This window comes from Leucopleurus acutus (genome assembly GCF_964270905.1).
Source record: "Leucopleurus acutus genome assembly, chromosome: 11".
Lineage (NCBI taxonomy): Eukaryota > Metazoa > Chordata > Mammalia > Artiodactyla > Delphinidae > Leucopleurus > Leucopleurus acutus.
Window position 1 is genome coordinate 50,844,660 of NC_139152.1, and position 23,879 is coordinate 50,868,538.

The 23,879-nt window shown below is 44.5% G+C and overlaps 1 protein-coding gene across 2 annotated transcripts in view; it reads right to left on the minus strand.

Moving 5' to 3' along the window:
- The window catches only part of PPM1H (protein phosphatase, Mg2+/Mn2+ dependent 1H), a 263,100-nt gene that overhangs the window by 161,211 nt on the left and 78,010 nt on the right, over positions 1-23,879 (minus strand). For both annotated transcript variants that reach the window (XM_082849676.1, XM_082849677.1), the window contains exon 2: positions 7,557-7,722. In XM_082849676.1, the coding sequence (XP_082705802.1) occupies positions 7,557-7,722 (166 nt within the window). The remainder of the gene's footprint in view (positions 1-7,556; positions 7,723-23,879) is intronic.

Consider the following 23,879-nt stretch of genomic DNA (forward strand, 5'->3'; position numbering starts at 1 on the left):
CAGAGTGAATCAACACCCGCCGAGGAGGGAACTGTAAAGTTATTCTAACTGACATCAGCCTGAACAATTCCTAGGTGTAAAGTCATTCTTCTTAAGCACTGGCAAGAGTTCTAATCCCTGGAACCAAGAGATAAGAGTTTTGAGAGAAACCATTGCATGCCTGCTTCAAAAAAATCTAAGTAGATAAATGGAAAGGTTATGTTTTTCTTGACATGCTCAGAACAAAGACCTTAGTTGAGAGGGAAAATTTAGAGTAATAAACACAATGAGAGAAATAAAAGGCCGCTCCTATTGTTATAGCTGACGTCGCTGCAGGAAGCAGACAGCCAAACTTGGCCAAATGCCCCAGAAGGGATGCCACATGGAACCATGAGAAACCTTCATTTAATGTTCTGGCGGTGGCGGGGGGGGGGGGGGGGGGGGGCGGGGGAGGCGGGTGACTGAATCCTTCTTACAGAAAACAGATAAAAAGAACAGCAAATCTTCACTCCAGAGAGTTGAAATAGCCCCTTCTCATTTCCTTTTTACCTCTCCCCACCCCAGTTTGATCCTATTTGCCTGGAATTCCCACAGTGCTGCCCTATCCTCCGCTGAGAAAGATAACCAGCTTTCCTCTTCCCTGCTGATGAACTTGGCCGTGATGTGGACACAGCCATCTCCTGTTATTGTAATTAGACACTGAACTAACAGATACTGAAACCACATACTTTGATTTGTTTTGACTGTAACAACATAAGGGGGCTCTGAAGGGAATAAGACTTAGAATGCGTGTGTCCACAAGATTCGTCTTAAGCCAGAAATAATCTCTTTCAAAACAGGGAGTCAGATGTGGGCGGAGAATGTCCTGGTTATTGCCACAGTGCCCTATCTCCCACTCACACATCTTACATAAGATCATCTTAATACCAAGGTTATAAGATGCCCTTAAGAGTGAACTCTCTTTCTCCCTCCCCAGAGAAGCAATATACTATGGTCCTCTTTTTATCCCATTCCTAGAATGACTAGGTACCTGGGAACTGAAAAACAAAAGCTCTTGGAAAAGCTGTTTCACTTGGGGTGGCAATCAGTACAATAAATAAAGACTTCTTAACACCTTTCAAATTAAAAGAAAGAAAACCTAGTAATGGTGATTAGTTCCCACAAGTCATGATCAGGTGAATTGAAAAGGCTTCAGTAGGAGGAAGGCAGGAGGATGCTGGGGGAGAGGGTGTTGCCCTCAACAAGCTTACAGCATTTTCCCTAAGGGACGATTCTATGACAATGTCTTTCAGAAACGCTGGCATTCTAGATTCTCTTCTTTCCTAGCTATACAGCCTATGTCCCCAAACAAATAATCAGACGCGTAGGAATGTTGAGAGGATTGCACATTGCCACGGAGTATCGATTTCCTACCTGCCTGACTGTGGGCTAAAGGTTCTTCAGACACCAACTACCCAATGTGATGCCAGCACAGGAAAAGTCCACCCCCAACTTGTCACAGAAAACATCCTTCTCTCCTTCATAGCCACTCCATACCCAGAGGTCTCAAAACTTCTCTTCCTTATTCCTCGAAAGAGAAATGTTTCTTTCTTTATTTCACTAATTATATCACTAAACTCTAAATTAAAAAGAAGAAACTAGTTAAATTAATTAAAAATACTCCATTGCCGAGTATTTTTTAAGGGAGAATACAATCAGTAATTCACCATATCCCACTGCGTTTCTTCAGGCTAAAAAACTATAGCACAGAACACCCTGGAACTCTTCTCTTTGTTTTCCTTTTAAGTTTTACGACTTCTCTCGAACATGGCTTCTTCTGTTCCTAAGAGTTTCCTCTATATGTAGATGGAACCTGAAATTAATTTGTATTTTCTTTCTTATAAGTAAGGCGCTGCTGTCAAGAGCTCACCCAAATACAGGAAACAACGCTCCTTCGGCAAATGCCTCGTGGAAGCTACGAGAAGCAGAACAGAGTGCATGTTATTTTATCCACCAAAATCTTTTTTAAGTTTGTTTTAAAACAGGAGGATTAATTTGACTCCTTTGGCTACACAATTACTTGTACTAATAGGATAAAATAATTCTCTGTAAGTTGGCATGACGGATGGCTTAAAGCTGACAGGTACATACTGCTATATTTAAAATGGTTAACCAACAAGGACCTACTGTAGAGCACAGGGAACGCTGCTCAATATTCTGTAACAACCTCAACGGGAAAAGAATTTGAAAAAGAATAGATACATATATATGTATCACTGAATCACTTTGCTATACACCTGAAACTAACACAACACTGCTAATCAACTGTACTCCAATATAAAATAAAAAGCTTAGAAAAATTTAAAGTTGTCTTATAATCTTTATACCAATCAATAATTATCTGTAGTGATAAATAATCATCTCACTGCTACCCAACTACCCTACGTTATCAAACACAAAGTTAGGCTCCTGCTGAATTGAATTCCTTGCACATCACTGATCTTTCTTTCTTTCTTTTTTTTTGGCCATGCTGCGTGGCAAGCGGGATCTTAGTTCCCCTACCAGGGATCGAACCTGCGCCCCCTGCAGCGGAAGTGCGGAGTCTTAACCACTGGACCGCCAGGGAAGTCCCTCCCATGTTTCTAACATATAAAAATATTCCTGTGATAATTCCTCTTTTCATGGTGAATCTCATGTGATCTTACAGGAAACTTTAGGCTTTCTTCAATCTCCAAGTAAGATGAAGGTGATATTATATGTGAAAGAAGTCTTGTGGAAATATTTATTTTGACTGTACAAAGTTTGTTGGGGATGAAGAGGTCGAAAAGGAGGGAGAAATTCATCACATGTATTCTGGAGAGAGTCCATGCATCTTCCTTTCACCATCCTTCATGCCTGTCAACTCTCTATTTGCAAATGAAATAATGATGCCATGATTTATCCCGTTGCTGCATTTCTTGCTTATAATAGTATTTGCCACTTTTTCATCCTTATCTTTCTTGGCCTCTCTGTGGCCCGCAGCATTGCTACTTCTGCTTCTGACAACTCCCCTCTCTTCTTGGAATTCCTTTGGGCTTGTAACTCCTGAATTCTAAGCCCCCCTAGACTTGCTCTGAGCTCCAATCCCTCAGCTCTAACTTCCTACAAAACACTCCCCCCTGAAAAGTTAGCATCCTCAAAACTCAAGTCGCCATTTCCGCCCATCTCCTCACCTTGAACCTGTGCCTGCCCCAGGGGTCCACTTTCAAGGACCAGCACCCAGTGGCTGAAACCTGGCATCTCCCACTCTCCCCTGCCCCACATGGTTGGTCACCTGGTCACCTCAACAGTACCTCTCACATCATCTCTTCCGAGCCTGCCCCTTGCTCTAATCACTGCCTTATTTCGAGCTTTCGTCACTTCTCGCCCAGATTTCTGCGCGAGCCAGACTCCTAGGTGTCCCAGCCTCTAGGTGTGCTCCCCTCGTCTTCCAAGTCAGCCTCCCCACTGTCGTGAGTCCGTTATGCCTTTGTCTGAAGTCACTAGTTACAATTCCAGCTTATTAGGGCATTCAGTGGCCCTCACGTGTGACACCTGCTTGCTGTTCCTGCCTCATTCCCCTCCAAGTGACTACACGTGCTCCCAAACGTGGGAAGACATGCCCCACGCACTCTCACGCCAGCCTGTCTCCGCATTTGCACGTTCCCTCTGTCAGGAGCTCCCCTTTCTCTTATTTGCTTGGTTAATTCCGACAGCTCAAATGTCACTTCTCCAGGGAGCCTTCCCTCACCTGACCCAGCCTATCCCCTCCACTGTTCCCCAAACCACCAGGGGCCAATCTGAGCGTCCACACAACCTGGACTTTTTCTGTTTCTCCTAAAACTCACTCCACTGTAGTACTGCTGCTTATCGACCCCCTTCCTCCCCTCCCCAACTCTGCTCGAGGGGGTGGGAACTGTACTGAGTTCATCTCCTCAGCCCCAAGGCCCAGCGTGCAGACTCAGAGCGCAGCACACACTTGCTGGGTGAAGGAAGAGAATCACAGGGGGAAAGGGGGGACCACCTTACTTGTCTCCTGCGGGTGTTTTCTCGCCCTGGGCCCTATGCTGTCACTGCCCTTTCCTCAGTGTCACCGTATCTGAGTTAAGGGATGTCTTTAGATGGCAAAAATCACCGGCCTCTTCTAAGCAGTATATCCAGTGACCTCTGCTAGCAAACTGTTCATCCAGCGAAGCAGCCGAAGTCCCGATAACGGCCTTGAGGTCCTGCCACTTTGTCTCACTCCTCTATCCTTTCTGACAATGTCACCTGCAACCCAGGCTTTCCTATGTCTGCTCCAGACGCGTGGGCTTCCTGGCAGATTCTTTGAGAAACTGCAAGCCTGTTCCTGCCTCAGGGTTCTTACAGTTGCCTAGGATGTCAGAATGTTCTTCCTCCCAACAGCTGCCCTTTCAGGTCTTTGCCCCCGTGTTACAGTCTGACACCTCCTTTAACCACCCTGAGCCTCACGCTTCCTATTATTACTGCTTCCCTACTTTGTTTTTCTCCGTAGTGTTTATCTGGCATGCCATCTATTTTAATTGTTTGTCGCCGTCAAAGAACGCAAGCTCCCTGTAGGGAGGGATGGTTGCCTGTTTTATTCCCTGCTGAATCCTCAGCATCCAATTCCTGGAACACAGCTCGCACTCAGTGAGTCACCTGGCACACTAGGTTATGCTTTTCAAGCCTTTAGAAAGCAGCACAAACAACAACAACGAAACAGACAACCTGATTTTAAAATGGGCAAAGGACCTGAACAGACAGTTCTTTAAAGAAGATATATCTGGCCAATAAGAAGCACATGAAAAGATGTTCAACATCACTAATCGTGGGAAATACATACCTACAATGAGATACCACTTCACACTCATTAGGGCGGCTATTATTTTAGAAAAACAGAAATTAACAAGTGTTGGCAAAAACGTGCAGAAATTGGAACCCTTGTGTACTGCTGGCGGGAATGTAAAATGGTGCAGCTGTTGTGCAAGACAGCATGGTGGTTCCTCAAAATATTGAACAGAATTACCGTTATCACCCAACAATTCCACTCTGGGTGTATATTCAAAAGAATCGAAAGCAGGGACTCAAACAGGTATTCAAACACCCATGTTCATAGTGGTAATATTCACAATAGACAATGAAAGCAAGTGTCCATCGACGGATGAATGGATAAACAAAATGGTATGTACGCACACAACAGAATATTTATTATTCAGCCTTAAAAAGGAGTAAGATTATGACGCATTCTACAACATGGATAATCTTTGAAGACATTACGATAAGTGATATATGCCAACTACAAAATGACAAATATTATATGATTCCACTTATAGGAGGCCCCTAGAGCGGTCAAATTCACTGGGACAGGAAATAGAATGGTAGTTGCCAGGGACGGGGCACGGGGAGGGGAAGGGGGAGAGAAGGAAGGAGTAGTTAGTGTTTAATGGGTACAGAGTTGCAGTTTGGGAAGATGAAAAGGTTCAGCAGATGTATGATACTGACGGTTGCACAACAGTATGAATGTATTCGATACCACTGCACCATACACTTAAAAATGGTTAAAATGGTAACTTTCATTTTATGTATAATTTCCCACAATTAAAAGGAAAAAGGCGGCACAGCGCTTGCCTTAAACTCTAATAAGTAGCCTAATATATAAGGCAGGTAGAAGTGAAGCTGCTGTGGCCAAAGCAGGATTGCAGGGGGAGAGGTGCCGGCTCTGCATGGCATGTCCTTGCTGCCTCCTAGTGGCTCATGGACCCCACAGAGGTTCAGAGACATCGCAAAGGAGGGCCCTGGCTCCATCCTAAAGGGCTTATGCACTGGTTTCACTGTTCTTAAGGAAAGAAAGGTAAAAAGTTACTCCTGGTTCCACTTCTAGGAGGAACTTAGCAACAAGGGAAAACGCCATCACCCACAGGCCTTCAGCCAAATGTCAACACGGACTTAGTTTTACAGAAATCACTTTATATCCAGTGGCAGAGGAGACCTGCCAGGGGAAAGAGCAACATTAAGTCACTGGCACCCATACCCAATTATCACTAATGTCTCACATTTCCTGAGCCCTTTTCCATAAAAACTCAATCCTCAAAATAAGTCCATCAAGAAGGTACGAAAGACATTGTGTGATCTCCAGTTTACAAATGAATGAAAACCCAGTGGGCGTTATCCACAGAGGATTACAGAAGTAGAACTGACTTTAGGATAATAATCACTAGCATTGATCAAGGATTTATTAATGATGACACTGGCTCAAGACTTTACATGGACTGTTGGATTTCTTACTTGCAACTAGCCTCTTCCACCATATTTGGTAGTTACCATTATTATCCTTCCTTTTTAGAGAAGAGAAAGGGTGAGGCTCAAAGAATAAATAACTATCCCCAAATTCAACAGCTGTAAGCCATGGACTGTTCTGAAACGTCTTACTCCAGAGACCATGCACTTAACCAGTATTATTCTGTCCTGCCCATCTGGGTCCCTGACTCTCGCTTTTTGGGAGAGGCTTAATCAGTGCTTCCTTCAGCCTTGAAAGCGAGCACAACTGATGAATCTCCACAGGTCACTGTGCTTTCTAACCCTAAGTTGAATTAATGCTACCAAAATAAATCGGTACTCTTATTCCCTAAGCGTAAATGCAACAAGACACTATCACTTAGACTAAGAAGAGATTCCTAGATCCTTTACAATCCTGTAGGAATTTACATACAAAAATATCCTAAGACCATCAGAATAAACAGTCACATTGGGGTCATCCCATGTAATGTCTCTTTTCTGTAGGACTAAATCTGCCGATGGACAGAGAGCTGCTTGTTCCCTATACTTTTCTGAGAGCTTCTTCAGAACTTTCCGAGGATGTCTGCTCTGTTCTCCAGCAACTGGAAAGAGGAGAGACACTCTGTGGTTTGTCAATAGGGCATCCGGTCTGCAGGGCTGCCCCATAGGACACAAGGGCTTTGGGCCAGTTGAAACGAACATTAATTTGGAAGAGCATCAAGCAAGGCTCCAACTGGGCAACGCTAAGGGGCAGGCGAGGGGAGGAGAGGGGCAGAGTCGTGCGCAGCAGGGCTGCAAGCCGATGGCTAGAGTTCCTCCTACTGCTTCTGAGACACTTCCAGGGACTATCTCCTTCACAAAAACCTTGAAGTAGCTGCTTAAAAACCACCAAACATATATACTAATTCTTGCAGCAAAACTCATATATGATACGGGCGTTTTCTTTACCTTCAAGGTTTAGAACCTCAACACCAGCTGCTCCATTTATTTGTTTGTTTGTTTGTTTACTTTGGCCATGCTGCTCGGCTTGCGGGATCCTAGCTCCCCAACCCAGGATGGAACCCGAGCCCCCAGCAGTGGAAGCTCAGAGTGCTAACCACTGCACCGCCAGGGAATTCAACACCAGCTCTTCCTAACTCCATGTGTCACCTTCGCTGTGACGGTGTGATACCCTGAGCACAGACCTGCCACTCCACTAACTCTGGGGACATGGCTTTTCTCTCTCCCATTCCGAACATCCCACGACGGGGCCACAGCGTGTATGTTCCTCTCACCCGAGAACGGGGGATGAAGGAGGGTCTTACCGAGTTCTCCTTCAGCTGCAGCCCCTCCCCGTTGGGAAGTGAGGACCGTCTCTTAGCTGAGTTCCTGTTTGGGGTTGAGGTAATGGCCCCTGCTTTCTTCTTCACGGTGAGCACCTCACAGCTGGCTTGGTCTTCATTGTGTGTGCTCTTCCCGGCGTTGATAACCCTGGAGGAGAAGCCAGAAAAGCCGGTCAGACAGAGTGATGTCTGGAGAGCTGAGAGCCCAGTCCCTCAGGTCAGCCCAGGTAGGCTTCACAACTGGCACAAAACGAATGCCCTACTTAATGCACAGAACCTTACAGGCTTGGTGGAGTAAATGGATTTTTTTTTTAATGTAATTCTACCAGCATATGTTAAAACATGTGCTAAAGCAATGTGCTGAGGTCAGCTCACCTTCGCAGGTGTCTGATAGACGGGATCAACCCCACCAGTCCACTTCTAGTCAAAACACTCGAGACAATCACTCTTTTTGCCAGTTACATTGAAGACAGACGGCTGGCTCAGGGAATTCTGTTGCATTTCTCCAAGTGATAGAGCAAAACCACCATCAATCTTATCAAAGAACAAGGCAGTCATTTACAGCACACTGTAAAATCCAAGAGAACAGAGAACTGTATTTCATGACTGCCATGACCACTTTTACTTTACACACGGAGAAGTGAATGGATCAAAGGTTTATTCTTTTAAAATTATCTTCACGCCTTTATCTTTCCTCATGTAGAATAACACTCCTCACGTTGCATCATCACAACAGACTATAGGGCATGCTGATTTGTACGTGTGGCCCTATGATCTCATGGCATGTCGATATTCTTTGGCCTAATTACTAATGTTTTGAGCACAGGAATGCTTCAGAAAAACATGCTACATCATTCATAGACCTTCTTCTGTATCAGGTGACCGCAGAATGAACTCTTGGGTTTCGGTACCATTTTCTTATTAAGTAATTAAGCGGCAGCTAAATTAGTTTTCCTGAAAGAGAGCTCTCCTTGATTTGCCATTGACTGTGTTTTTTTTCCAAAATTTCAACAGTGTCACAGTAGGTGACAGAGTGAGTGTGGAGGATACAGACTCAGTGGCAAGGAAAGAAAGATGCTTTTTTTCAAAATAAGGTAAGGTAGATGGAAAACCACTTTAAAAGTATGGTATATACACCACTCAGTCTTGTTGTACTCCCTCCTAACAATTAATTAGAAGATGATCATTTTCAAATGACTTTTTATAAAGAATTTTCAATTCTGAAATAATTATAAACTCAGAGTAAACTGCAAAAATAGTATGGAGTCTCATGCACCCTTCACCCAACTTCCCCCAAAAGCAACATTTTATTTATATCAGTCAAGTACAACATCAAAACAAGCACCTGACGCTGATCCAGCACTATCAACCAGACTGCAGACCTTATTCAAATGTCACCCTTTTTTATATCAAATGGCTTTCAGTACTAAAAACTGTATACACGCTACAATCAAACAGGAAACAGAGCAAATTGAGATCTGAGTGCTGTTAAGACTTCAGGGAGTGTGTTTTGAACAGTCTTCTACCAAACCTTGGGATTCTATGGAGGTGTTTCAGATGTTTTAACATTTACTTTAAATTTATTTTTTAAATGTATAAGCATTTTGGGAAAAACTGCAATAATTTAAAAGTTGATTCCCATCTGTTACATGTGAACAAATACATGCTAGTCTATATATTTTGGGCAGCTTTGGCATTATAATCCTTCTATCTTTTCTCTTTGACCAGTATCACTTGATTGGAAGAAGATCTGTTTAACAAAAATACCATTTGAGGGATTTCCCTGGTGGCGCAGTGGTTAAGAATCTGCCTGCCAATGCCGGGGACACGGGTTCAAGTCCTGGTCTGGGAGGATCCCACATGCCGCGGAGCAGATAGGCCCGTGCGCCACAACTATTGAGCCCGTGTGCCACAACTACTGAAGTCCGCATGCCTAGAGCCCGTGCTCCGCAACAAGAGAAGCCACCGCAACGAGAAGCCTGCGCACCGCATCAGAGAGTAGCCCTCGCTTGCCACAACTAGAGAAAGCCCGCGCTCAGCAACGAAGACCCAATGCAGCCAAAAAGAAATAAAAAAAAAAAATTTTGCAATTACTTATCTATATGTAATAGGAAAAAGATCATACAAGTCATCTACTATCTCCGCTATTTCAAATTTCTGTTCACTGAAACTGCTTTATCATTCTTCCTGAGTTTATTATAAATTTCAACTTAACCATATTTTTATAAATGGAAGTCTTTAACTCATTTTACACATGACAGTTTTGTGTAAGATTCTTTATTTTTTTAAACTAGACTGTTGCTTACAGAATATGAAGACCATTGTCCTCGTGGCGGGGGTCCCTCGTAGGAGGCAGGGGTCCCTGCTGATCTCTGTGAGGTCAAATCTGCCTCCACACCCTCTCAGGGATGAAGGGAGGAAAAGGTCAAGGTCTAGTTTTCGGCCCCACCTTCACTCTCTCCTCTAAGGAGAAGGCGTTTTCACAAGGTTTAAGAATACAATGCTGAGAACCTACTGTAGAGCACAGGGAACTCTACTCAATGCTCTGTGGTGACCTAAATGGGAAGGAAATCCAAAAAAGAGGGGACAGATGTATACGTATAGCTGATTCACTTTGCTATACAGCAGAAACTAACATCACTGTAAAGCAACTGTACTCCAATAAAAAAAAATTAAAAAAGAATACAGTGCAATTCTTGACGACACGATGAAGACACACACTACCTGCATAAGACCATTAATACCACTATGCTTGCTGCCCAAGCTAAGTAAGTTATCCCAAGTTCCACAGCCAGGAAGGAGCGCTGCTGGGATTCAGAGTGAGGCCTCCTTTGACCCCCAGCCCAACCTCTTCCTATTATACACGGGGATTTGCATCAGTCGGTGGGAGGACCAGCTGGACTGTGTGGGGAAGCATGGAATAAGCAGATTAGGCAAGCTCAGGTCCGTGCCTGAGAGAAAGGGGATTCTCTCCCTGCTTCTCTAGCTACTGGAGAAGGCACCCAGAGGAAGGATGAAGGATGGATGGTTCAGATCTGCCTGTCTCTAGAGGAGCCCACGTTTAGTCCAGGTGTTTGCAGCTGGAGCTCCTAATACAGAACATGCATTTGTCTGGAGTTTCCCTTTCACATGGATTTTTGGAGAATCAAACCCGGCAGAGGAAGGAGATTTAAAATACCACCTGCCTCTTCTCTGTCACTGATAGTGACTTCCAAGCAACGTGTTTGGGGCGGATGGTTCGCTGGATGGTGATGTTACACCCCCGTGGTCACCCACTAACATCTTCCCTAGGGAAAGCCAAAGTGGAGGCTCGGCTAGGAAAACAAGTTCGTGACAACCGTCCCTTCCGTACCGTCCTCTGAACAAGATCGGGGCTTCTATTTCTGGAACTTGGCATCACCCTGATCATTGGGACCCAAAAAAAAACCTGACTAAAGCATAACTTTAACAAAAAAAAGCATCACTGATCTCCGAAAGCTGCATGCCAGGTTGACTCATCTGCCACTGCTATTTTCCAACAGTCAACAAAGCTACGATAATTACATAAATCACGAATCACTGTCCCTTGAATGTGCTGTATATCTCCTATCTCTCTTGGAGGATATTAAATTCCAAAGTTGACCTAACTTCAGCAAGAGACCCTAGAAACTTTATTGTATGCATGAGAAACCCAGGGCCCAGGAATACTGTGGCTTACACAAGGTCACACAGCTAAATACAGCACAGTCCCAGCTCTTTCTGCTTCAGCTCTCAGTTGTTTAATTTTTCTATTGTGTGTCTATTCTTATCGGCACTTGGTTGAGAAGGCTGTCCAGCAATGACTCATCAAAGCCAGGGAACCGTGAAGAACAATCAAGGGTACACTTCCTTTGCCATTTCGAGCGAATACAGCTTGTGAATGACACTGACGAAATATCACAAAGTCAGAAACGTCAACCTAGAGGGAAGACAGCAGCCCCAGCCCTGGAAGCCTGTTTGGTCAGATATCTGATTATTATCCAGATGATAGTCATTTCAATGAAAGCCATTGCCTTTTTAAAACACACAACTGCTATCCAATATTTCATATTATTTCAAATTCCTGACTCTGTACAGCTTTAGTAGAAAGACCTGATTCTTCTCAATTTATTTTGGCTTTAAAAAGCTTGACCTGGGGCTTCCCTGGTGGCGCAGTGGTTGAGAGTCCGCCTGCTGATACAGGGGACGCGGGTTCGCACCCCAGTCCGGGAAGATCCCACATGCCGCGGAACAGCTGGGCCCGCGAGCCATGGCCGCTGAGCCTGTGCGTCCGGAGCCTGTGCTCCGCAACGGGAGAGGCCACAGCGGTGAGAGGCCCGCATACCGCAAAAAAAAAAAACCAAATAAATAAAAAGCTTGACCTCTATCAACTTAAATATTTCATTTTGTTCTTCAAAGGCAAATGCTTTGTTTACTAAAATATAAGTAAAACCTCCAATTCCTCTAAATGTAAACTGAGAAAAACTGTTTTCTCAGTTCAGAAGCATCATTCTGTCAATAGGTTCAATTTTTTTTTTTATGTGAGCAACTATATCATTCCCTTCTTACCATAGGCTCCAGCAAAAAGTCAGCAATATCTTGAGATCAACAGGAATGACTTCAAGATGTCCTTTCTTTAAGTAATACCCACCCATGATGCTTATTTTGAAGACTTAAAGACAAAACGTTGGTGGACCACAAATCATCATCTCTTTGGTGTCATTATTTTCCAATTTCCTACAAAGGAGGAGAACATCTTCCTTGAAATTAAACTGGAAGTAATAAAGCACAATGGTTAAGACGATGGGCTATCTCCCCAGAACGTAGCACACAGCAGGTGTTCAACAAACATCTGCTGAAACAATGAATGAAACCAGACAGAAATCAACTCTGCTACTTCCTAGATGTAGGGTAATAACAGTATCTTACACTTGTTGAGAACTAATTATGTGCCAGGGACTGTTGTTAGCATTTTACATGTAGTAATTAACTCATGTAATCCTCTGTGGACTCTACGAGTTGGCCACTACTGTTCTCCTCTTTTTAAAGTCACAACTACTGGACAGCAGAGTGTTTGGTCAAGTTGCTTAACTTCTGCAAACCTCAGTTTCTTAGTAGTACTTCTCAGATTAAATTCTGGGAGTTGCTAAAATATATGTGTTCGGGAGAGGGGATATTAGTCACCTAAATTAAAGAACTGGGAAATTCTGAAGTTAGGGTTAAAATTCAAGTAGGAGAATTGTGAGACGATGAAAGGGAAGGTTAACTACTATGTCTTCAATATGGGAAGTTTACATCCAGTTCTTTCTTCCCTTAGAAGATCGGGATACGTTTGCCCTAGGAGAGAGACACGTGACAAAGTTAAATTCAATTATGGACTGTGTTAACCTACCAGCCTACCCTCAACTGGACAAAACACCTAGATTTTTCCCCCCTTGTAAAAACAGGTAAATACAGAATTTTAAGGTCTTGGAAGTCCAAAATCCTATGTGTGTATCAGATACAACTGGAAGCTATGACCTGAACACCAGGCATGAATGTGACCATGAGATTTGTAGCAGTAGAAGACCCTATTTAAAAAGAGCAAGTGGGAGACGCAAGAGGGAAGACATATGGGAACATATGTTTATGTATGACTGATTCACTTTGTTATAAAGCAGAAACTAACACACCATTGTAAAGCAATTATACCCCAATAAAGATGTTAAAATATATAGATATATAATAAACCAGGCTATCCAAAACACTTAAGTGCCATTTACAATCTTAATAAAAGTCTACTACACCTTTAAAATAAAAAATAAAAAATAAAAAAAATAAATAAAAAGAGCAAGTGATTCATTCTGTGCTACCATCACACACTTTGGAAACCTGTTTTCCTTCTTTCTGTTTGTAAAATATTCTAGTCACAAATTTTTAAAAAATCAACTCCACCTGAATTTCAGCAGAAAAATCCTGGTTTTAATGGCAACTGTTAAATTATCAAGTTACCTGCCTTCTCATCTGCTCAAAACCTTGACCTTAAGGACATTCACCTGATAATATAACACACAGAGCAGGTTCCTATCACTAAATTCAGACGAGTAACTATTCTCAAGTAGTGAGCCCCTGTCACAACAGCCACTGGTCCAGAGAACTGACAATGGAAACATTTTCAAAAGGATTTACAGGACAGTCAATCCACAAAGGATAGTCACAGTTGATAATGTTTTGGAAAGATTCCCACATGTCACAAGTGTCAAGTCATTCATTACCAACCCCTCCCCCTTGGCAACTCAGGAGAAGAACCAACAGAGACAATGGTCAGGTAGACCAAGTTCAAACTTGCCGTCTGTTCTCGGGCACAGGAAGTTTACTTTCTGTCTCTAAAATGCGGATGATAACTGTCACTTCCAACAGAATTAAATGCCCTAGCATAACGAGTATTTAACAGTACACAGTAAGTACTCAATATTATTACTTAATAATAATATATCCAACACAAGCTAGCTGCCTCTTGTGTTGGGCCCAGAGGACTTTTATCGAGTTATGTGAGTTTGAGGGGAACGTCTTCTTACCTCTTCTTTCTGTCAGTGTCCCTCTGCCAGCCTCAAGGACACAGGGTCACATCCAGAGCCTACAAGAGGCACGGCATGACACTTCCCTGAACACGGACCTTGAGAAAGGCCACCTGCTCCTCTGAGCCTTCTTCTCAAAGTGGTTGCAACACACAAGCCACCCATGCGACAGTGTTCTGTACACAGGAAAGCGCCACACCGTTAGGAACGTGCTACTTCTAGTTCCCACCTAGATCTGCCCAACGAGGCCATCTCTCCCCAGGCTCCTGGTCTCAGAAGCTCAGGTCCCAGGCCCACAGAAAAAGACCAAAGAGAGAATTTGGTTGGGTTTGATCTCTTTTTTTTTTTTTTTTGGTATTACTCTATTGCTTTATTTTTAAAGGAAATAAAAGCCTGGACAGTTTAGACTAAAAAGTTTACACGAAGTGTTAATACCGCTAAACGGCCAGTAATCACACTGAGTAAGAAGGAGCAAGCATTTTAGAAAGGCCATCAGGTGAGCTGAGTTGTTGCCGATTCATATACAATTGAGAAGCAGCAAAAGGCCGTAGGGGGAAGGGTGGGAAATCAATCATTTACGGGAGACCAAATATAGCAATCAATTATTAAAATTCTCTTTTCTAGGTTACCCCACAGGCAATGTTTCATGTGATTCTCTGAAGTGGTTACTGACCACCCAGACAGGCTGGAACATAAGGACAACTTAATTCCTAGCTCCAAGGGCGTTAATAACCTCTCATTCTTGGTGTACTAGAAAACCAGGGCTCTGACTAGGAACAAAAGCCTTCGCTAACAGCCGTCAGCAAAAACAGCCAGAACCTCCATCAAGAATGGATGTTCCTGGGCTTCCCTGGTGGCGCAGTGGTTGAGAGTCTGCCTGCGGATGCAGGGGACATGGGTTCGTGCCCCGGTCCGGGAGGATCCCACATGCCGCGGAGCCGCTGGGCCCGTGAGCCATGGCCGCTGAGCCTGTGCATCCGGAGCCTGTGCTCCGCAACGGGAGAGGCCACAACAGTGAGAGGCCCGCGTACTGCAAAAAAAAAAAAAAAAAAAAAAAAAAAAGAATGGATGTTCCTGATGGACGTTCTCCCAGCCATCTCCGGGGAGGAGGCAGAACATGAGGTCACCCCAGCCCATTCAGTTAACGGCCCGGTGGGTGTCACCAGGGAGGAGAAAGGATGGAAAGCCATGGAACTCTCTGTGGTGTCTGGCTTTCACACCTTGGAAGATGACTAAGCACCAACAGGTGGAGGAGGCAGAGTGTCGAGACGGCAGGATGAACGCAGGCTGAGAACAGAGCACACACGTGCAAGGCCTTCTCCCATCACGCAGACTTGCACGCTCTGGTTCCCAGGCCCTGTCCGTGGCTAATGAAGAGATGTGACCAATCGGGGTCTGCTAACTGGGGTCTCAAGGGCCACATCCAACCGACAGACAGGTTGGTATTTTAAAAGTTGTGCCCACAAGGTATTTCTTTAGAAGGTGAATTTGTAGTTGCCCATACTGAAAAACCGGGGGCTTCCCTGATGGTGCAGTAGTTAAGAGTCCGCCTGCCAATGCAGGGGACATGGGTTCGAGCCCTGGTCTGGGAAGATCCCACATGCCATGGAGCAACTAAGCCTGTGCACCACAGCTACTGAGCCTGTGCTCTAGAGCACGCGAGCCACAACTACTGAGCTCATGTGCCACAACTACTGAGCCCACGTACCACAACTACTGAAGCCTGTACGCCTAGAGCCCATGCTCCACAAGCGAAGCCACAACAATGAGAAGCCCGCACACCGCAACGAAGAGTAGCCCCCACTCGCCACAACTAGAGAAAGCCCGCACGCAGCAACGAAGACCCAATGCAGCCATTCATTAATTAATTAAAAGAAAAACTGGGATATTTATATTAAAAATTTAGTTTTCCCATTTCTCTTGGAAAATAATACCTTCAGCAACACCTGTCACACTCTTGGGCGACAACGATCAGAGATGGGGCATTTCCTTGCTAGCTCACCCCAGACCTCACTCTGTCCACTTCTGCCATTAAGTCACCAGCCTGGCCCCAAAGGCACTGGATTCTGCAACCCTGTAATCAGATCTCTGCGACTTCATAAATAAACCAAGAAAGTTATTAGATACGTAGTACATCTTGATTGAAATAATTACTTTAAAATATTGTGTAGCCAAGAGGGATAAAGCAAGAAGACTACGGCATGGCTTCTACCCCCAGGGAGCCCACAGTCATCTACACAGTAGAGACACCTTCCTATAAATAACTGAGTTGTTCTGACTGATGCTATACCCAAGATATATGTCACAAGAGACCTGAAAATGCAGAGGAGGAGACAATTCTGCAAAAGAAGAGTCACGGAAAGTGTCACAGCTAAGGTGGCACCTGAGCTCAGCCTCATGGAATAAAGGAGGAAATCAAGAATCAGAGAAAAAGCAAGGCAAGACCCTCCAGGCATAGGAATAACCTCTGAAAACAGAGTGATGTGAACTTTATAAAGAGGGATGGGTGTGACTTAAGTATAGGCTTGGCGAGGGAGCTACGTCAGAACTAGACCGTGAAATTCTATAGGAACTTTATCCTATAGAGCCTATGACCCATGGGAAGAATCTAAGATGCTTTAAAGAAGGGTCTGATGTGATAAAAACTGTTTAGGAAAATAACAGCAGTGGCCTGATGGAGGATGGATTATAGAGGATAAATGACAAAAGTGAAGAGCGTCACTTCTGTCACACAAGAGTGTCACCAAAGTGTCACTTTTGTAACAGTCCAGGTGACAAAGAGGTCATGAATCAAGCAGTGGCTCTGGATGGAAGCGAACAGAAGGCTTCAGAGGAGGTGAGAGAACTGAGAATTCCTAGTTAAGACCTGCTGGACACGGGTAGTGGAGGAGAGAGGAGCAAAGAGGGTGCTGCTCAGGTGTCCCCTGGCAGGGTGAGCGAACGCAGTACTCCAATGATGAAGGGAGATGAGAACAAGGCTTGGGGTGGGGAGTTCTGGAGGAGATAATGAAATTGGTTTCAGGAGAGTGAACAGAAAGTGCTTGGTACCAGAAATTACAAAGGCAGTGGCAGCCAACTAGGGGTTGGCAAACTGTGGCTTTTGGGTGAAATTCGGGCCACTGCTTGGTTTTGTATGGCCCCCAAGCCGAGAACGTTTATTACATTTCTAAGTAGTTGGGGAAAAAAAATCAAAAGAATATTATGTGACACATGAAATTTACATGAAATTCACATTTCCATGTCCATACATAAAGTTTTATTGGAACACAGCCACATTCATTCATTTACCTATTGTTTATTGTGGGCCTCCAGGCACAAAGGCAGTTAGCAATTTCCACAGAGACTGTCTGCCCGCCAAGCCTACAGTATTTTACTACCTATACCTTTACAGAAAATGTGCTGAGCCCTGAAATAAACCATTAGACTGAAGGCTCTGAAATTGTTTTTATAGGTCAAAAACAGTCCCATACTGACAATTTCATAGCACTCCACATAATATATGAGTGAAGCGAAGAGAGAGATGTATGTTTGGATAGAATTTAATGTGCATCTTGGTGTTACTTATAACGTTAGCTTTGGATATACTTCGCTGCTAGCATTTGGGGGCCATCGTTAGCTCCTAGCTCCCTCACCAGTGTAATTAGATAACTGAAGATTAAAATACGAACACTATAGATGAAAAGAAGATACAGTATTGTCCCAAAGATCTCCCTACATAAATATCAATGTTTTCTTCTTCACATTGGCTGTTTAGAAATGAACTTTTAAAATAGTAAAGGTAAAAACCAGAAAGCTACCATTGGGCACTTCCTTTCAATTAGTCTCTGGGTCCTCTAAGCAAAACCATTGATAACACTCAAGACCAACTTCCACATTTAAATCAGGAAGTCTGCACTCTGTCAGATGCTGGAGCAATTCCCATACAAGGCCACAGTGCAGCTCTGTGGGGGTCAAGTGAAATCAAAATAAAGGCCTACCTAAAAAGGATGTCGAGTTTGGAAGTTCTGAATTAAATAGAGCAGAAAAGTAACTTTTTTGCGGGTTTAGAACAGTGCTACTTGCACATAGCTGTTAGCTCCTATTGGCAATTGAAAAAAAGCAATGTGCTTGAGGCCACTACATTGCTAAAGCTAAGGTTTTCTTTATTGATTTGACCAGATGTATCAGTACTATCAGCAATGTTAGAGAAATGTATTTTTCAAGACAAAGTGAAAGTCGATTTGAAGCATGTAACCTAAAAAAACTGAACTTTAAAAAGCCAGAAACTAATGAAATGAAACCAAAAGATAAAAGGACGCTAATCTCAACAGACATCAAATAAAATACATAAATTTTTAATCAGCAGTTTCCTCAAAAACCCAGATACAATCTTTGGTTTTTCCCTTGCTCTGGGATAAAGAAAGTTCTGGGCCATCTAGGGCTCTGATATTTTCCTTTTTAACCTTAAAGCAACACAAGACCAATAATTTTATACGGAAGAGGACTGTTTGGTGGTAAGAACACTCTAAATTGGGATTTCTGAGTTCCTGGTTTAGAAAAGATCTTTAAAAATGTGCTCTGTCCTTCATTGGAGGGGTGAAGGCCACTCGTCCACTTTCCTCAAACACGCCGGCTGTGCCCCTAAACACACAACAGAGCAGGATGCACCTGCTGGGGTGCAGGCAGGCAGATTTCTGCTGGAAATTTGGGAGGCAGTTGGGTAAAGCCCTTAAGAGCAGAGAGACTCTGGAACCGGATTCCCCAGGTCTAAAGGCTGGGTCAGCCCAAAAGTAGCGGCAGGACTTTCAGTAAAAGCTACTTTAACTCCCTGTGCCTCTGTTTCTTATCGGTAAGACAGGAACAATGAGCAGTACTTTCCTCACAGGGTACTTGTCTGACTGTTGGAAAACAGAACCGTTTAAAGTGCTTTCCATCTAACAACTGAGTGAATGCTTGTAACCCTAAACACTAGAGAGGTGCGTCATGATCCCCCATTTTATTGATCCCACCAGTATCATACGGAAAAAGACTCAGTTAAAGGTCCTAGACGAGCCCTTCTGGCATTTTCTCAGAGTCACTGAGGTTTTAAACGAGGTATTGTGTTCACACAAGCGACGCTCTTGTAATTAGTTGCACAACGGCCTATAAATAGAACACAGGTACTGCAGGAAGGAATTGTGACATGTCATATGGGTTCAGCACTCCAACATTTTTTGTTCTGAGCAAGTACATTATTACTACAAATGTACATTAAGAACAATAATTTTCCCCTCATTACTTCAGTCGTTTTTTAAAAACACAGTTATTTTAACTAAAAATAATCTGCTTTGGAAAATCTTCACCCTTGTGTTAACTAACCTATAGAGAAAGTCTGTTTTGTTTCCAGATTAAAGCCTGAACAACAACAAAATAGTCCTTTGAAAGCTGATTTTTAATCTGATCCAACATTTCTACCTTTGTGCCCAGACCCATGACACAGCTCAGTTAACAAACCAAGACTCCCTAACTTATAAGGAAAAGAACATGCTAGTTTAACCCTTGAGGCCCTAGAAGGGCCGAACCTGGGTTCCATTTTAGGAAAACTGATCTCCCCACCCTCAGGAAGCTAGAAAGTACCACAAGACTTTGCTATGGCCTTGAAGGAGACAAAGGCACTGACAAGAACGTCAACTGTTTAAAACTGGATGCCCAATACCACCCCATTATTTCAATTAGTTAAAGACAGATATGCTTCCTAGTGCTGGATGTTGACTTTGGTTACGTTCTCCCACATCTCAAGTCACACAGCAGGGAGCAGGCACTCAATAAGTTAGTTGAATGAACAAAGGAACTCATATTCTCTCCATAACATCAATGGGGCACTAGAATAATGAATGAGCTCTAAACCTGCCTATTTGTTTCTAAAAGCTTAAAATATTTTTACGGGGGTGGGGGGGGGGACCTTCCCTGGCGGTCCAGTGGTTATTAACGGACTCTGCACTTTCAATGCCGAGGGCATGGGTTTGATCCCTGCTTGAGGAAATAAGATCCCGCAAGCTGCAGGCAACAGCCACAAAATATATATATGTTTCCTTCATGAGGTGTCCCCTCAAATCAATTCAAGGAAAATAAATCTATTTTCCAAAGAAAAAAGTTATTTACTTATGAGTGCTCATGAGAGCAAGACATGTGAAGGGAGCCCCGAACATCTCCAGCAGAGAAGTGGTTGATAAACCAGAGCACCTAGGGCACCTCTAGGTAGAATCTTAATCTGAGCTCTACTGCTGGGCTCCCCTCATAACCAAGTGATTGCTGTGATGAGAAAACCTTTTGAGAAAAATAACTTTTGCTTTTCTGAGTTGCTGCCTGGGCATTTTACAGTATGGTAACCCTGCTCACATCCAGTCTGGACATTTAGATGAGGACTTGAGTTTAGGATGCCCATCGTAGTTGCCACTTCGCTTGTCCCAGGGCAGTTTTGAAATTAACCACTTAGAGTTAAGCCCAAGGAAAGTGGATATACGAGTGGATATATGTATATGCGTAACTGATTCACTGTGTCGTATACCAGAAACTAACACAACATTGTAAATCAACTCCACCCCAATAAAAATGTCTTAAACAGTCAGTTCCTCCACCCCAACCACTTTTTTTTTTTTTGCGGGGGTGGGGTACGCGGGCCTCTCACTGCTGTGCCCTCTCCCGTTGCGGAGCCGGACACACAGGCTCCATGGCTCACGGGCCCAGCCGCTCCGCGGCATGTGGGATCTTCCCGGACCGGGGCACGAACCCGTGTCCCCTGCATCGGCAGGCGGACTGTCAACCACTGCGCCACCAGGGAAGCCCCCACCCCAAGCACTTTATGAGTACAGTTGGCCCTCCTTATCTGCGGATGTGAAACCTACAAATACTGAGGGTAGGCTGTATTCACTGTACAACGTCACTTTCCATCAGGGACGAGCATCCACAGAGCTTGGAATCCGTGGGGGCTCCTGGAACAAATCCCCCAGGGATATCCAGGAGTGACTGTCATAGATGCTTGCTACCTTGCTCTATCTCCTGCTTGCTGCTGACCCGGGACAGAGAGCTGCCCTTCCCCCGGCTCATGGCACCCCCTCGATTCTGGAATCTGTAAATTACTAATCTTGTGACTGTACTTCCTTTGTATGGGTGTATTAAAACTGTGTCTTCCATCAAAACGACCTGTGGGTTTCACTTCCCCAAAATGGAAGTTGGATGCTGAGGGAGCCACTGGCCACCCCCTTCAGCTGGTCACAATCTGCATATTCTTTCTTTTATTACTAATTTATTTATTTATTTTTGGCTGCTTTGGGTCTTCGTTGCTGTGCGTGGCTCTCTCTAGTTGTGGTGAGCGGGGTCCGCTCTTCGTTGCTGTGCACGGACTTCTCTTTGAGGTGACTTCTCTTGTTGCGGAGCACGGGCTCTAGGCACGCAGGCTTCAGCAGTTGCGGCACGTGGGCTCAGTAGTTGTGGCTCGTGGGCTCTAGAGCGCAGGCTCAGTCGTTGCGGTGCACAGGCTTAGCTGCTCCGAAGTATGTGGGATCTTCCTGCACCAGGGAAGCCCAATCTGCATATTCTTAATTCAGCACACTAGCTTGGCTTCTCAGCTCACTTGCTCTGTTAACAGGGACAGCCTACACCAAGCTGGCCTTGGCCAGGATGGCCGAGCAGGAGGGAAATTCCAGAGGCCCAAGGGGGAGCCAGAGGCAGCAGAAAGGCAATTCTGACACTATCAGAAGCTGCCCAGCAATGCAATGAGTTACGTCAGAAAGCAGGAGTCCCCTTCCTTCACTGGAAACGTCCAAAAGGCGGTGGATCACCTTTCGGAGGTACTCTGAGGATCTCTGCTTGAAAGGGAATTTCTAAGAATTCTTTTCTACTGTTGAGTCTGTATCTGTCCCTGTCCCCACCTCCAGTTAATGGGAAATCTTAAACTGCTTTCTGAGCCAAAATGAATTTATTATGGAACATTGTTTACAGCCATTCGAAGATAATCCTCTGATACCCAGTAAACCATACTTGACATATAGCAAGTCTCTATACAATAGGAATGTGATTAACTCAAACTTCCTCCCCCCACTAGCCCTTATGTGGGGATGAGCAAGTGAGCCTCGAAGGCTGCTGTTCCCTGGGGCTCCCATTTGGTTTTTCTTCCTACCAGGCTTGCTCTGGGAGATCTCTATTCCCAAGGCTCCCCTGAAGATGGAAACAGTACGCACTGCCATACTCATACCTACAGTACTGATCTCTGGGGTGTCTGACGTGCATTTCTGTTTTTGTTTTTGTTTTTGTTTTTTTTGCGGTACGCGGGCCTCTCACTGTTGTGGCCTCTCCCGTTGCGGAGCACAGGCTCCGGACGCGCAGGCTCAGCGGCCATGGCTCACGGGCACAGCCGCTTCGCGGCATGTGGGATCTTCCCGGACCGGGGCACGAACCCGTGTCCCCTGCATCAGCAGGTGGACTCCCAACTACTGCACCACCAGGGAAGCCCCTGATGTGCATTTCTGAATGCCTTCAGGATACCTGCATCTGCATCTTGCATACATTCAAGCTGACCAAACCTGCATGAATTTTCTGCTTCTTTCTGCTGTCTACCTCTGTCTCAAATACCATCCTTGTGGTGCTCCTGTCTTAGTGGACCAAGAATTCCGAAGAATGTGCCTGTCCTCCTAGCTTCTTACTCTCACCCACATCTAGTCCCTCAGCCTGTAGATTCTACCTCACAGCTATGACTTAGATCCCCCAACTCCCATGCCTGGTTAAGGAACTCATAGCATCCTCTGGGCACCACTGCAGAAACCTCCCAACCGGTTGGCCCTCCCCCAGTAAATCCTGCAGAGCATGCCAAGACTTACAGTTCTCAGCCATGAATATGGCCATGTCTCTCCCATGCTCCAGGTCCTTCAAATGGACTCTGAAGATTTCACGGTAAAATATAAACTCCTTAGTTTGCCACACAAGGGTCTTCATGCATGGCCCCATCCAGATCCTCAGCTTTCCCATCTGCTCTCCTCACGTCTTATTCTCAGCCAGAAAAGTCATCCTGTGGCTTACAGAAAGCAGTGTTGCTGCATGCCGCAATTTCCTCCCACATGCCTTTTCCTCCACCTGGAATGATCTATCTTCCTTTTGCCTGACAAATCTCCACCCCACCCCCAGCCTTCAACACTCAGTTTAAGGACCACATCCCCCTAAGGCTGCTTCACATGCATTTCTATATTGTAGTTCTTAAACACTGCAATGTAGCCATTAAGTAGCGCAGTGGTTAAAATGAAGGAAATTACCAGAAACTTGGGCTAGTTTCCTAGCTCTGCCACTTACTAGTTGTGTGAATTGGGTAAGTTAATTAACCTTCCTAAAACTCAGTTCTCTAACTATAAAATTGGGCTACTTTGAGGACTTGAGAGAATGAATAAATGTAAAGTGCTTGGCAAAGACCTGGCAGAGACATGTTTTACCTGTCCAGACCCACTTTCTTCTAGACATTGTCTTTCCCTCCTACCCTCCTCCATCCCCCTCATAGAATTGTTCCCTGGCCACACATGATTGGTCTAGGGATGGCCACTTGACTGTAGGTGAGCCAATTAGGGCCCTTCCATGAAAAATGAAAGAAAAAAGGTAGAGGAGATAAGGCGAAGAGAGACAGAGACAGAGAGAGAGACAAAGGAGAAATGAAGCATTATGTAACAGTACATATTAGAAATAAAGAGAATATCGGGACTTCCCTGGTGGTGCAGTAGTTAAGGGTCCACCTGCCAATGCAGGGGACATG